General features: G+C 39.8%; 1 protein-coding gene across 8 annotated transcripts in view; it reads left to right on the forward strand.

The window, feature by feature from the left end:
• Nucleotides 1–15,413, forward strand: part of Dyrk1a (dual-specificity tyrosine-(Y)-phosphorylation regulated kinase 1a) — a 125,573-nt gene that overhangs the window by 88,893 nt on the left and 21,267 nt on the right. For 5 of the 8 annotated variants that reach the window (XM_011246094.3, NM_007890.2, XM_011246098.3 and 2 more), the window contains 6 exons: nucleotides 658–854; nucleotides 4,903–5,022; nucleotides 7,077–7,265; nucleotides 9,966–10,113; nucleotides 12,464–12,750; nucleotides 14,498–14,644. In XM_011246094.3, the coding sequence (XP_011244396.1) occupies nucleotides 658–854; nucleotides 4,903–5,022; nucleotides 7,077–7,265; nucleotides 9,966–10,113; nucleotides 12,464–12,750; nucleotides 14,498–14,644 (1,088 nt within the window). The remainder of the gene's footprint in view (nucleotides 1–657; nucleotides 855–4,902; nucleotides 5,023–7,076; nucleotides 7,266–9,965; nucleotides 10,114–12,463; nucleotides 12,751–14,497; nucleotides 14,645–15,413) is intronic. The other 3 variants (XM_011246096.3, XM_011246099.3, NM_001347731.1) reach the window with 1 other exon arrangement.

Here is a 15,413-nt window from a genome sequence, read left to right on the forward strand (position 1 = left end):
TAGGGAATCTAGCATCCTTGAATTAAGTTCAGTTAGGTATTTGAGTATCTCTTTGCTCAGCTCTTGGGTAGCCAGTGATGCTAGTTGCTAGCACTGTGCTTTCTCCGATTTGTACTTGAGGACCCAATTAGTTGGCAAGGCTCTTCCCAAGAATTCATACTATATGACTTAGGGTTCTTGAATGTTGAGAATTTCATGTGTGAAAATAAGTATTAAAACTTGTTACTTTTGGATTGGTGAGATGACTCAGTGGTGCCAAATCTGATGGCATGAGTTTGAACCCTAGACTCACATGGCACAAGGAGAGAACCTGACCTCTGTAGGTTGCCTTCTACTCCCTGGGTACACTGGGCACAGGCATGCACAACCACAAAGGGAAAACAGTAAATAAGTGTAATATTTAAGTTGCTACTGCTTGTTATAAAAAGCTTTTTAGAGGATTTTCTCAAAAGAAATTTATACTCATTTTTAATCCATGTTTTCTACTATTTTACATATATAACATAGCTATTATGTTGAATGACCATACTTTTTGGTCATTACTAAGGCTTTTAATATTATTGAATTTTGTAAAGCACTAGTTTAAGTGGCTAAGGTACATCTGATGACACGTATGTCAGGCTGTGAGCACTATCTGAACTTGCTGTGTGTTCCCAGGAGGAGAGACTTCAGCATGCAAACCTTCATCTGTCCGGCTTGCACCGTCGTTCTCATTCCATGCTGCTGGCCTTCAGATGGCTGCACAGATGCCCCACTCACACCAGTACAGTGACCGTCGCCAGCCGAGCATAAGTGACCAGCAGGTGTCTGCCTTACCATATTCTGACCAGATTCAGCAACCTCTAACTAACCAGGTAATTTCATTATTATCAGAAATGATGTTGAAATTACAACTTAGCCCTTTGAAAATACTAGATTAGTAAAACAGCTTCAGTTTTACATGCTAAGTAGAAATATCTGTAGACAAAACATGATGCTCAGAAGTTTTATTTAAGTTTGCTGATTCTCCCCACCCCTTGAACATGAGTGTTTCATTTCATTGAAAGATACTCATTCTGGAATAAAGAAATTATTTTTAAAGAAGAAATGTTTAAAATAAGAAAACATTTGTGGGAAGTCATAGGAAAGTAAGAATCACTACTAATTTAGTGTAAAAAATCTGCATTTGTAAAATTACAGAGGAAAGACTCAAAGGAGAATATGTAAATATTAAGCATGCTATTTATTCTAATATTCAGACTACAGATTGACCAATTTTTCATAAATTGAGGATCTAGAAAGAATGCTGAAATCTCTGTGAACACATTAAACGCATACCTGTGGGTAAGCCTTACAGGCTTGAATTCACCCTGCCCGACCGTAGCCGCTGTTTTGGGGCAGTCTACTCACTGGTCATGTTGTGTTGTCGTTGTGCTGAGTAAGGAACACAACTGTTGTGAACAGATTTAGGATTTGGTTGGCATGGCTTTCTCAGATCCCTGAGTATAGCAAGTGGTTCCTACGCGGATGAGTTAGGTGAGATGTGCTTTCTCTTCTCGAGCAGCTTGTGGTGGCAATGAGTAGTTGGCTGTGGTTGCATGTCTGTGGTGTGGGCATCCTTTGCCAGAGGCCTCTCGCAGTACGCTTGCAAAGCACCGAGTGTGAACAGCAGCATTGTGACAGGGTTTAGAGTTGGTTTCAGGCAGTCAGCTGCTTTAGAAGTTAAGTCCATGTGTTAGAATTGAAGTCGTTCATCAGCACTGCTGTTCAAGTTTAGAAAGCTCTTGCTCATGTCCCAGAGAGAAACAGAAAGTGAGGGAAGTACAGAGTACACGGTCAACCTGAAGTGTGCGCCGAAGAACCAGGGTGCTCAGGGCTAGTCTCCCACTTGCTTCAAATCAGTGGGTCACACAGACATTGCTTTCAATACACTTTCAGTTGAAGAGACAGAATTTCCGTTTTTGACTTCTTGATGTATGTGCATGGTGGTAGGCTTTAGAGTCCAGTCCTGTGTGCTTCCTGTTTAGATGCAGCACTCTTGGATTTATATCGGTCGTCATTTACAGAGAGTCAGAAAAAAATTCCTATAACATTATTTTTTATCCATATATCATGATTGTTTATAATCTACTTAGCAGAGTATCTGTTTTCATATTCAGCTTACATCTTTAATCATTTAAAATATATTTTATTATTTCTGATTTAAGCCATAAAATACTTTTAAAGATTCATGTGATGTAAAAAGACTATTAAGTAGAGGCGAGGAGTATTGCACATGCTTTTAGTCCCAGCATTTGGGATGCAGAGGCAAGCAGATCTCTAAGTCTGAGCCCAGCTTTGTCTACATAGTGAGTTCTAAAACAGCCAGGACTACAAGAACATACACAAAAGCTTATTAATAAATAATTCAGTATTCCTTTCAAAGTCCAGAAGCTTCTGAATCTAATGAAGAAGGTAGATTCTTTAGGACTAATGTGGGGTGGCTTACCAAGAGGTATATAATGGGCTCAAGATCTGCTTGCAGGACTAGAGTTAAATACACACGGACACCTCATGTCTGACAGGTTCTTGAATGTGAAATTAGGACCTAATTCTAGACCTTCTTAGATATCTTCTAGCTGTCATCTTCTGTAAATTTCATAATGTGATTCATATGCTTCTTATCATTTTGCCACAAAATGAATCTTATTGTGCAATTACCTTGAAAGGAACAAAGTTAAGATTTATTTCTAGTCATTAATTTTTCTCATGAGTATGTTGGGTATAAAATATAAAAGGTTATATTTGAAAATGAAAATTAGAATAAAACTGAGCAGAGATGAGTGTCCCTCACATTGGATCCTAGAGCTGTAGGCTAGCCCAGCCCGCATGCTATCCTTTGGCATCCTGAGCTACAGCAGTGCCCTGAATGTCATTGTAAGTGCTGTTCTGTCCACCTCTTGCTTGCTCTGAGAAAAGCAGAAAGGCAGAAAATGCTCTCTGTTCCTTATGGATGGAAGTAGGAGTAATGTAAAGTGAATGAAATAGACACTAGTGTTTGAGTAGATCTCACCACACCTGCCCAGTCTGTGCGATGTGCCTTGTGTGTGTGCCTTGAGGGCTGAGCATTCGGCATTGGGTAACCAATCCTTCCACTTCGAGCACTCCTTAGCTGCTTGTGGTGCTTTTTGGAGGTTTCCCCATTCTGTGTGTCACATGCATTGGTGGTGTCCTTGTTCGGCTGCACTTGCTCTAGAGCATTGATTGAGGCAGCACTCCATATTCTCACTTATAAATGGTGACAGGAATAGTTCACTTATTTTTATAAGATTATTACAAAGTATGCATGCTTAAAATTGTTTTCAGTAGATATCTGCTGTTAGTATTGTTTTACTGTTTTGTTATTAAATTGGCTTTCCGGTAATACCAACTTTTTCATATAGTAGTAATAGACCATTTCAGTGGTGTGTGTGTGTGTGTGTGTGTGTACTCAAATCGAGGCTGCATTTTATCAGTTCAAGATAGAGACTCTTAAACATAAGTTACTTTTGTGAAACAATTCCAGGAACTTAAAAGGGAAGAAAAAAAACCCTATTAATTAAACCTAATTAAAGCTTTTTCATTACTTTAAATGCTTATAGCATTAGTTTACATGAAAGAATTGACATGTTTATTACTAGAATTGTCTACTCAACAAATTAAGTTCCCAAGGAATGGGTTTTTTGAGTTATTTTTTTTCCCTTTTATATTTTAAGAAATAAAACATTTGGGAAGTTAATTAAGTCTTGTTAATTATGAAGCTGGTGGAGTTGAGTAGTTACAGTCACTGTGGTTAGCTCCTGTTAGGTTTCCTTATTGAGAAAGATGACCAGTCGCTCAGTTCACTGAGGTTACCGCTTAGATGGCAAAGGTTTAGGAACTTGAGCATGTGGGGACTGGTGAGTGGCTGTCAGTAAAGCACTTGCCTTGAAGCACTGGTTTAGTCCTGGCATTCATATAGAAGTGGTGGAGTGAGCTTGTCCCAGTGCTGGGTAGACTGAGAAACATGGGGCTCCCTGAGGCTTCTTGGCTAGCTGCTAAGTACACCCTAACTAATGAGCTCCAGGCCAGGACAGTTGAAAGGAGGTAGACCATACTCTTACCTGAGGCTCTCCCTTGTCTACCACATGTGAATTTGTTCTTTCTATAAAAGGAGCAGGTACTTAGGGAACTTAGACCCATACTTCCTTAGCACCCACAACTGCAGTTTTAGAGTCAGCTAGGTTAAGAAGTTACAGGCTGGGGCTGGTGAGATGGCTCAGTGGGTAAGAGCACCCGACTCCTCTTCTGAAGGTCCTGAGTTCAAATCCCAGCAACCACATGGTGGCTCACAACCATCTGTAATAAGATCTGACTCCCTCTTCTGGAGTGTCTGAAGACAGCTACAACTCACATATAATAAATAAATTTTTTAAAAAAAGAAGAAGTTACAGGCTGGTTCAGTGGTTAGGTGTGTTTTTATCTGCCTGCTGGAAACCAGTCAAGCCTTTGAAATAATTCAGAAAAAGAAATTGTCATAGGACTAATTGTAGTAGAGAAAGTATGTGGGTCAGTATCACATGTCTACAAGATTGTGGATGTACCTATAATTCAACTGTTTGGGGAAATGGTCCAAACATAGATATCCAGGCATATTATCTAATTTTATTTATTTGCTCTAGAAGTTGTTTCCCTTAGAATCCATATAAAAGAAATAACTTTGAGAATGTATAATTTAATACAAATGTGTTTTTTTGATACATTAAGTCAACTTGAATTGATCTTGGTAGAAGAAGCTTTACTGGGTTATGGTAGATTGGATTTGACTACTAGATTATGGTAGTGGGAACTTGACTAGGCTGTGGTAGTGGGTGTTCAATACTGACTGCAGTGTAGTTAAACTGCTAGTCTCTCTGTCTATTTAAGGTGATGCCTGACATTGTCATGTTACAGAGGCGGATGCCCCAAACCTTCCGTGATCCAGCAACTGCTCCTCTGAGAAAACTCTCTGTGGACTTGATCAAAACATACAAGCATATTAATGAGGTAAGAGTATTGATTTGCTATAGTATCTTTATTTTCAATAGATCAAGGGGTGAGTTTTTTGATGCCCCTCTAGACAACTAAATGTGTTTTATTTCTAATTATCATTGAATTATATTATTCATATAATTCATAATTATTCAGATAATTATTCATAGGACTAATTGTAGTAGAGAAGGTATGTGGTTCAATATCACATGTCTTTAGGATTGTAGATGTACCTATAATTCAGCTGCTTGAAGAAACAGGATCTTTCGTAGTTATCCAGGCATATTATCTCCCAATTTCATTTATTTGCTCCAGAAGTTCTTTTCCTTAGAATCCAGATAAAAGAAATAACTTTGAAAATGTAAGTGTATTTTTTGGAAGGAGCTTTGAGTTTTTATGAATATTATAAATTCTAATAAGTCAATGATTTATAGGTAATTACAACAATAAAAAATGTATTAGCAAAGGCCACAGATTAGAAAGTTGTGGCTAACTTCCTTTTCAAAGGCATATTTATCACACTGAGCTATTTCTAATGCTTTCCTCAGGGCAAGAAAGAAGGACTAATAATTACAAAAAAGTACTTTTGCTTAAATTTAAAATTCTGACATCATTGAATGTTAAGTTAAAAGGACCCGCTTTATTTCATCTAATCAAAAATTCTGTCATGTCTCTTACACTTTTCTAAAAAAGAAAAATATTTCCTTATTTTAAGACAGGATCTCAATGTGTAGCCTAGGCTGATCTTGAACTCACAGCAGTCCTCCTGCCTCAGCCTGCTGGATTACAGGTAGAAGCCACCATGCTTGACTGTATGTGTTCTTTTATCCATGTCTTTCCATGGTAAGATATCAAAAAAATTATATTGGCAAATATCAAAAAAGAGTTGTACATTGAATTATTTCTATTGTAACTTGGCTTGTTGCCACTAAATTATTTTCTGTTGCAGTGTTTGGACCTTATCTGTTTCATTGGCATTTGCTTCTGGTCAACTCTAGTTTTATAACTAAGTGTTAAGTGAGAGTTTTCCAAAAGAGCGTAGACAATGCCCTGCCTCCCCACTGGAGCCAGTGTGCTAGAGAGATGGTGGTGGTGTGTAGAAGCACTCGCTGCAGCAGCTCAGTTCCATTCAGCCTGCTGTTTCAGCAGTGTGTCAAGAGAAAGTTAGAAAGCCTCAAGAGTGCTCCTGAGGTAGATGTATACATACTTGTTTATTATACCTTGTGATTATCTGGAAGTATCTGGGACATTGTTTCTCACAGCGTGTCAATGTCAGTTTGTTAACATGTGATGAATTGTTATCAAACTAAGTTAAAGTGTTGTTAATAGCATTCTTGCTGAGGCTCATTTATCAGCAGTCTTCACAGTGTATCAAGATACCAGTTTCTTGGAATGTTATTGTTGTCACCCCATTAGCTTTCATAACTAAGCTATAAGAAAAACTTGCTTTTCAATTGACCACAAAGGCTTAAGGCTGGGAAGTATGAAGACAGAATAGGTATGGTTTTTATTCATTATTACATTCTTCTGCACATAGAAATTAGATGATTTTAGTAAAATATCAATTGATTGACATTTAAAAGTTGTATTTTAAAAAAATCTTTTACTGTAAGATAAAATATCAAATTACCATTACCTGGAGAAGAGGGCAAGAAAGACCTTGAACATTGAGTTCAACTTTGAGGGAATGAAATGTTACTTCTTTTGTTTGGGGGTTCCTTGTGTTTCTAAGATCTGTGTAATCCCACTGTATGCAAGTTATGCCATACACTAACAAAAGTATGAGGTACTTTGATTCTTCATTAATGGAATACATTAGACCAGTCACTTAGTATATCTTATCTATAAGTACATCTGCAGTATAGCGCTACATTTCATTATAAACATGTCCCTATTGGTTATGTTTTTGTATTCAGATATCAACTGTTGAAGGTCTTTATTTTGTTTCTCATTTTTTATTTAAAAAGAATGGTTTATCCATTTCATATTGATTTGTTGGGAGTATACTTGTAAAATACATCCTCAATAGTGATTTAACTCATAGTTAACTTTGTATATATTTATTACAGGTTTACTATGCAAAAAAGAAGCGAAGACACCAACAGGGCCAGGGGGACGATTCCAGTCATAAGAAGGAGCGGAAGGTTTACAATGATGGTTACGATGATGATAACTATGATTATATTGTAAAAAACGGGGAAAAGTGGATGGATCGGTATGAAATCGACTCCTTAATAGGCAAAGGTTCATTTGGACAGGTAAGTCTATCAGTTGTTCATTGTTTTAGATGGATGCCTTCTGGGCTCTGGGCTCTGGGCTCTGGGCTCTGGGTTTTACCATGCTTCCGGTGTCTCCTTCCTGTCCCCAGAGCACAGCATTGATTTTCCTCTGCATGGGTGACGGCAGTGGGTTTGGCTTTTCTCTTCATTCTCTGAACCCAGTGTTTTCCTGTCTTCATCTAAACACCTAGACTCCGTGCTCTCCCACAAGTGCTCATTCCCTCTTTTGTCTCCATTGGAAGCGGTCTGCACAGGCCTTGTTCCTTCTTCAGCTTTCTTAGTGTTAGATGGCAGCAAGCTGCCACTTCTTGCACTTGTGTAAAGGTTTCTGGCTAGTCAGTGCCACCCTGCCCCAGTTACTAAGCTGTTGATGTTAGAGGCCTGGATTATTGTTACCGCCATTGTTTAGGTAATTACATGTGATCTAAATGTACTTCTTACGGAGTACAGTAAAGTGGAGGTTAAAGTGACGTCTCATGAGGCTCCCCTGTGCTGGTGTCGATCAAAAACCAACTGTACAGCTGGTGTAGAAACCCAAGATAGACTTACAGTCATGCTCCGTTGAGGCTCCTGCAGTACTCGAGACCATGTCAGAAGACAGACGCACACCTATGAGTCTGAGTGTGATTACGTAGTAGCCTTGAGGGAAAGCAAAATATATTCTTCAGCGAGTGAGGTGATATTCACGTGTCACACATAATTGTGCTAAGGGCAAAAGTACATTGTTGGTCCTAGCAGTCATAGACTGAAACTTAGGAGAGGGCTGGAAACACAGAGGCAGCTCTGCCCTCACCATTGAGACCTCCAGCACTGTGCAGCAAGACCAGAGTCTTAGGGCACGTGTGTATCTGCTCCTTTCTACACCATGAAGAAGTCTGTCACCTTTTTCTTCTGAGTCAAGGTTTTCATAATATTTTAGTAATCCCTCTTTATCAATTTTTCTTGACCGTCAGAAGTCTTCACTTTTCTATAAAACCCTTAGGAAAACACTGTTGCGGCCTGCCTCTTAACGAGGGTTGGGAACCCCTGCAAATGGAAGGAGTGCGGTCCCCACTCTGGGAACTGCTCCAGCATCTGCACATCTGCTCCTAGTAGGACCTCCTCCTCTGCTCCTAGTAGGACCTCCTCCTCTGCTCCTAGTAGGACCTCCTCCTCTGCTCCTAGTAGGACCTCCTCCTCTGCTCCCTCTGCCGTGGGAGCTCTGGCTCTGCTGCTCCCTCTGACCCCGCAGCGCCAGGCCGGTTCTTTCCTCTCTAGCTTAGCCTGCTTGTCTCTCTCTCTCTCAGAGCAGAGGAGCACAGTGTGGAAGCGTGCACACATTTGTTCTGTTTACCTGACACGCAGAGATATGTACTGGTGTATGTTCATAGCTAGGACCTGGCGCTCACCATACGGATGCTACCAAATTTATCTAAATTTTCAGTTGGGGTCTGTCAAGTAAAGGACTTTTCTTACTTCTTTTAGCCATTGTTTATTAGTCCTAACTACACATTGAACATTTCCAGAACTACATTTGTTCCATAGACCTTTGGCTACTCACCTGCTGCTGTTACTAAACTCGGCATAGTTGTTGCCAAAATAAAAGAATATCAGCACTGCTTGGTCACGTGTTTAAAGGCGTAGCTTCTGACATAAAAAAGGAAGCAGGTACAATGTTCAGAATTGAGTCAGTTTCCACTCAGCTGTGTAGGACATCATTTCCAGTGTATTTGACCTTGAGTGATTGCGATTGTGGAGCAGACTCCTCTTTGCTGATACAGTGGTTGTCAGACTTCACTTTGGGGCCTTTTTAGGTTCTTTTACCTCCAGACTTTTTGAAATGTAGTCAGATGTATTTAGGACCATGGCCTATTCAGCCTACTGTGCTGCAGATGGGTAATGTGTTCGTCAGGTCTAACCTTTGTGTTTGAGTAGAAGAGTTTTAAAACATCTTCTAATTACGACATTCCCTCAGAGTACTTTACTGGTAACTTTTTCATAAGCTAATTCTCTTACGTCGTTGTTTTTGTGTATGAGAATCTAAAATTAGAAAATTATTTGCTTTCTAAGAAACATCAGAACCTTTTTTTTTATTCTTAGGACTAAATAAAAATTTTTTTACATTAAAAGAATAGTTGAACTGGAAGTGGCAGTAGATAGCAGTAAACCCAGAACTGGAGAGACAAAGGCAGGAAGATATGTGACTTTGACTCCAGCCTGGTCTTCATACTGAGTTCTAGGCCATCCAGGGTCAAACAGAGAGACACTGTCTCAATAATAAAAAAAACCCAATAGCCGAGTAAGTTGTTTTATTTAAAAAGATACACATAGATGCACACACACATACATGCACACACACACACACACACACACTTTGATTTTAGTAAGAAAAAGTGAAGGTTCAACTCAGCCTTCATCAGGCAGCAGTCATTTTGTTTTCGAGGGAAGAAAACAGTTTCCATTTTGTTAAGTTATGTGAATAGTTAGAAATACTGCAGGAAGGATACAAGAGGACATTCAATTAAACAAAATGGATTTAGCTGCCTTGTGGTAAAGTAGATGATCTGTTGAGGAGAAGCAGCAGCTGCAGAAACATCAGAATGCAGTTAGGTGAGAGTAAAGTAGACTCGAGGACGGAGGAGGATGTAAACAGTGAGGCTGTTCCTAGTGAAACTGATGATAACTTGTTTTGTTTTGTAGGTTGTGAAAGCTTATGACAGAGTGGAGCAAGAATGGGTCGCCATTAAAATCATCAAGAACAAGAAAGCGTTTCTGAATCAAGCCCAGATAGAAGTGCGGCTGCTTGAGCTCATGAACAAACACGACACTGAAATGAAGTACTACATAGGTAAGGGCTCATCACGATGCCTTGATTTCAGTGGGCCTGACCTGTTGAAGAACATAAGCCGTTTCAGTCTGTGGGTGCTTTGCAGGGTGTCTGGGGGGACTGTTTGATGGTTTCCCATGTCACAACTCACAGGTGCCCATTGTTTGCTCTCATGTGTCTTTGTCCAGGGAGCCACTGTCAGGTGACTTGCTAGTGCACTGTGAGTGCCTAAGACTTTTTAAAATCTGTCTGAACTTCCCAAACTTTGTTAGTGAGGTATTGGCCTCATTATAGCCAGGCCACATTGAGAGCACACCACAACACACTCACCCTATCTCCCCTGCTGCTTTACTTCTGGTCTTCCCACAGGAAGGTGACCTGAGCCTTAGATTAGAGAAAAATTCCTTTCAGTGGTAAACATAAATGGTCTTGGGGCTCTGTAGCTGGCATCTGCATCAGCTCCTGCAGAGTCCTATCTCAGTGTTTATTCCATTGTCATGCCATCTTCCCACAGGAAACAAAACAGCCGGAGAATTAAGACTATTGGGAACTTAAGAGAGCAGTTGGTTTACAGACAAAACTCCTTCTAATATATGTTTCCTACTTTATTTCTGTGTACATACATACATATATACACACATGTGTACAAGTATTGTGAGGAGCAACTGTAGTGGCTGTGGGGACAGGTGTGAAAGGACAGGGTAGAGACAGAGTTCTGCTCTCACAGTACAGATGCACCACAGCAGTCCTGATGACAAGGAAGGATTCTGTCTTCTTATAGAGATGGTATTGTTGGGAAGTGTGTAGACTGCCTGTTAGGCTGACTTTAGGACTATTTCATCATGTAAATCATTTCAGTGCCTCTCTTTTATAATAGTGGTGCCTAAACTAATGACTTTCATTGTCCCTGAAGTTTAGTCTCATTGTCCCAAACACTTCCAAATAGTGTAAATGGGGAAAAAAACCTGCACTACACACAAATACATTGTTTCCACAGCAAATGTTGAAGGGCCCAATTTACCACAAATTTTGTGGCAATTTTAATGTTCAGCTGCTGTAATAAGTTACTGAGCATCATTAATATTGAGTGCAGAGTATGTGCGCGAAGAGGAGCAGCAGCGTTGAAGTTGATAAGTAATGCTCCAATGGGAAATTCAGTGTCAGAGGTAAAACTGGGTTCAAGTAATGGGCATCATTAAAGAAGCCATGAGTCTGTGTCATGGCTCCCAGAGCTGTCTGACTGACTGTAGCCTCAGACAATTCACACTGTGCCCATGGTGACAATTCACACTGTACCCTTAGTGACAATTCACACTGTACCTTGGTGAGATTCATATAGCATGAATGATATCCAAACAGCTACAGAATGTGGGCTGCTCTAGGCAGTCTGTCCAGTACTGTGTCAAGACTCCTCACACAGTGGCTGTTTGAATACTGTACTATTTTTCTGTAGAGAGAGTTCTTTTTGAGATACCATGAGACCATAGTGAGGAGTCCTCTTACCATTGTTAGCCTGACATCAAGCTGACTTACAGGCACTTGCTGGTGTGTGTGAGAGAGAGTGCGTGAGTGCGTCTCTGGGTGACGTTATCTGACCCTGATGTGCTTGAGCACAGTCTGGTTTCTTACTGACCTCAGAGAGGGCAGAAGCCGTTGCTGCTTACCTGTCTGTCCTTCACGGGTTTTTCTAAAATTTTTACTCTTATAGACGATTTTTCTTTTTTCAATTTACTGAATATGATAAATACATAGGTTATGGATTCCCAAGAACACAGTCTTCACCAAGTCTTCATGATTTCCAGATACTTGCTGTGTTTTCCTAAAACACAAAAGTATGCTGCTGTCTGTAGGCAGTAGCCCTTCTACACACAGCTTATACATTCATCAAAGCCGGTGGGCAGGGCGGTTAGATGCAGTGCTGTCATAAGTCAATCTTAGCACATGAGGTTTATAAGGTGGTACTTTGTTACCTTATGGGCTGTTTGTTTGTTTGTTTGTTGTTTTCTGAGACAGGTTTCTCTGTGTAGCCCTGGCTGTCCTGGAACTCTCTCTGTAGACCAGGCTGGCCTCAGACTCAGAGATCCTCTATCTCAGAAGTGCTGAGATTAAGGGTGTGTGCCACCTTATGCATTTTTTATTTTTTATTTTTTTGGATAGACTGCACTTCTTTAACTTGGAAGAGTGGTTTAGATCCTCTTAGTCAGCAGAAGAACGGGCTGTTACTGTTAGGGGCTGACCTGCAGACTAACCCGCTTTCCACTCTGCACCAAATGGTGCGGTGCTGGGGATGGAGAACATACCAAGTATATACTAACTAATGCTTGTCTTACCAGCGTGTGTAACTTAGGTGAAATTTTCTTTTCTCTTTCAGTGCATTTGAAACGCCACTTTATGTTTCGAAACCATCTCTGTTTAGTGTTTGAAATGCTGTCCTATAATCTCTATGATTTGTTGAGAAACACCAACTTCCGAGGGGTCTCTTTGAACCTAACACGAAAGTTTGCGCAACAGATGTGCACAGCATTGCTTTTTCTTGCGACTCCAGAACTTAGTATCATTCACTGTGACTTAAAGCCTGAGAACATCCTTCTGTGTAACCCCAAACGGAGTGCAATCAAGATTGTTGATTTTGGCAGCTCTTGTCAGTTGGGGCAGAGGGTAAGTATTCCTTTAGGACTTGTGACTTACCATAGAATTAGGTAGAATGGCGTGAATGATGTGTTTACAGTTGGAGGCGGTTGGTGGATGCTGTTCATCTTGGACAGGTAGCTTATGCTTCACACCCTGCTGATGTCTGTTTAAAATCCAGATAGCAATACTTGAATTGGGAGAGTTTTTAAGTGGATATTTAAAATTATGTTTAATGCTAGAAAATTTTAAAGAAAGAGATAAAAGAATGAAATATTAGGTGATTTATAGCTCTCAAATGGAGCTTTTAATATAAAATTTGAGTAATTCTAACTTAAACTAGGATCTTGACTAGAAATTACTTTTCCTTAAGTCACCAAGATAAATGTTCCTTAAACAAAACACCAAGAAGTACACACAAATGGTTTTGGTACTTACAGCATAGGTGGTATACCTGTTTGTTTTGATAAATAAGTTTAAGTCTTCTTACCTTACCCCACTAAGTTGGAATTGCTATAGATTGAACACATCAGAACTGGTTTTCTTTACACTGTTAAGAACAGACGTGTCTATTGTGATTGAATTCACCTGGCTCAGGGAAGCAGCCTCTCCCTGCTGTAGTTTGTAGCATTAGGACATCTGTAGCAATGGTGTGTTGTGCATGCAGACAGAAGCCTGTGGTCTTCTGGAATGGGGTCAGGGATGCTTCTGTTAGTGCTCGATTCATTCTTAATGCCTTTTCTATTTACATAAAGGTATTGGAATTATTTTAATCTAACATTGTAGTGTTACTATTTTTAATATTGGCATCCACAGTTCTTGCTTTCCAAGCTTGTAAAGCTTCTATCTTGTTCAGCTTGTATCTAGGTTTTAAGTAGAGCAAAGTGTGTAGTCAGTTTAGTTAGCAGACTTAGCTTTTGTCATTCTGCAAATTATCTTATAATAGCAAAGTTATATAATTTTGGAGGTAATTTTTAAATTGAATTTGAAGGCAAAGTGTACAGTTTCAGATGCTGCTGAAAAGCCTAGAGTTGCCTGAGCAAGCACACTGTATAGAGACACATGCCCACTGCGACAACGCTGGCAGTAGATTTTTCAGTTAGCAATTTTTTCCATCAATTTAAACTAAATCATATGTTCAGTCCTAACATCAAACACTATTATTTCTGTCTAGACAAACTGAGATAACTTATCCTTTTCAGCCATTAAGTTTTTAACTGTCGACGTGTATTGGTGTTGCATGTGAACTATTTTTGAGATCCATGGATGTATTGTACTGGGTCAGAGTCAGAAGGTGTCAGGAAGAGAAGTGTATGCATGGGAGAGGGCCCTCAGGGATTTGGTTTAAAACCTGCTTGACCAAAAAGTAGTCAGGTAGGTGACTTCCTTCACCTAGAATCTCTCAGAAACATAGTGTGGTTTGAACACTCTATGTCCAAAATGTTTCCAACTAAGGTATTTGTAGTCTCGATCTTTACTGGGAATCAAACCCAAGTCCTCACCCACGCTGCTCTCTACCGCTGAGGCATGCCCCAGAGCATGCAGGGTAATGACTTGGTTCACTATTTCTCCTGATTACTGACTGGACTACATGAAAGGATCTGAATCCTCAACCAACTTCTTGTTTGGTTATTCCTTTGAAATGTTTAGTTGTTTCACCATGTTTATAGTGTGATGTTTAACTTTTCTGTTGCTGTAAGTAGTTTTCTTAACCCAATATTGAATATAACTATAAATAAGGCATATTGAATTAATACTACTTTGAAATATGTTTCAGATATACCAGTATATTCAGAGTCGCTTTTATCGGTCTCCAGAGGTGCTACTGGGAATGCCTTATGACCTTGCTATCGACATGTGGTCCCTTGGATGTATCTTGGTTGAAATGCACACTGGAGAGCCTCTGTTCAGTGGTGCCAATGAGGTAGGTAAAGGGTACTCTGTAGTGACAGTGTCATCTCAAAGCTGTCCTCATAGGAAGATGTCTTCTTAAGAGCTTGATCATTTCTCTAAGGTCAGTTGATCTTATTTTACATTCTTTTAATTTTTCTTCTTTGTCAGTTATGTAATGGTAGGCTTCTGAACTAGTAATTAAGATACTTAATATGTTACTGAAGGAAAACAGAAAACTAACCAGAAAGTGGCATTTCATAGACATTTTCAGGTTTACGTACAATAATAGCTTAACTATGTGGTGAAGAAATGAGGCCACCCTAGCACTAGTCAGTGCTGTGAACCCTGATTAAAACCCAGATGCTGGGATTTAGTCCTTCAAAAGCAGTGCACAGTGCAGTCGTAGATGCTGCCTGAGTTGTTTGAGATCTACTAGGATTCTGGGCATTAGAGAGACTGCACATCTGCAGGCTACTTTGTGTTCCTAAGATTCCGAAGCTGAGAACAGAAGCTGGAGGGTTTTTGGAAGAGTAAAGGGAATTGCTGCCCTTGCTGTCAGCTGAGCTTGTTTGCTTTTTGTGGAAAAGTTGATCATTGAGGATCTTAATCTAAATTTTGAGTTATATGAGAGAAAAGAAAGACTAAATGACTTAACTCTGGATCTTATTTTTGTTAAGTTGAGATTTTTGTAAGTTGTCATGTTACCTGGGCTGGCCCTCAACTCTGGGACTCTAGTGGTCTTCAAACTTAATCTTTGAAATAACTGATCAGATGCACACCATCTCCAGTCACCATCTTCT

This window comes from Mus musculus, chromosome 16 (assembly GCF_000001635.26).
Source record: "Mus musculus strain C57BL/6J chromosome 16, GRCm38.p6 C57BL/6J".
Classification (NCBI taxonomy): Eukaryota; Metazoa; Chordata; class Mammalia; order Rodentia; family Muridae; genus Mus; species Mus musculus.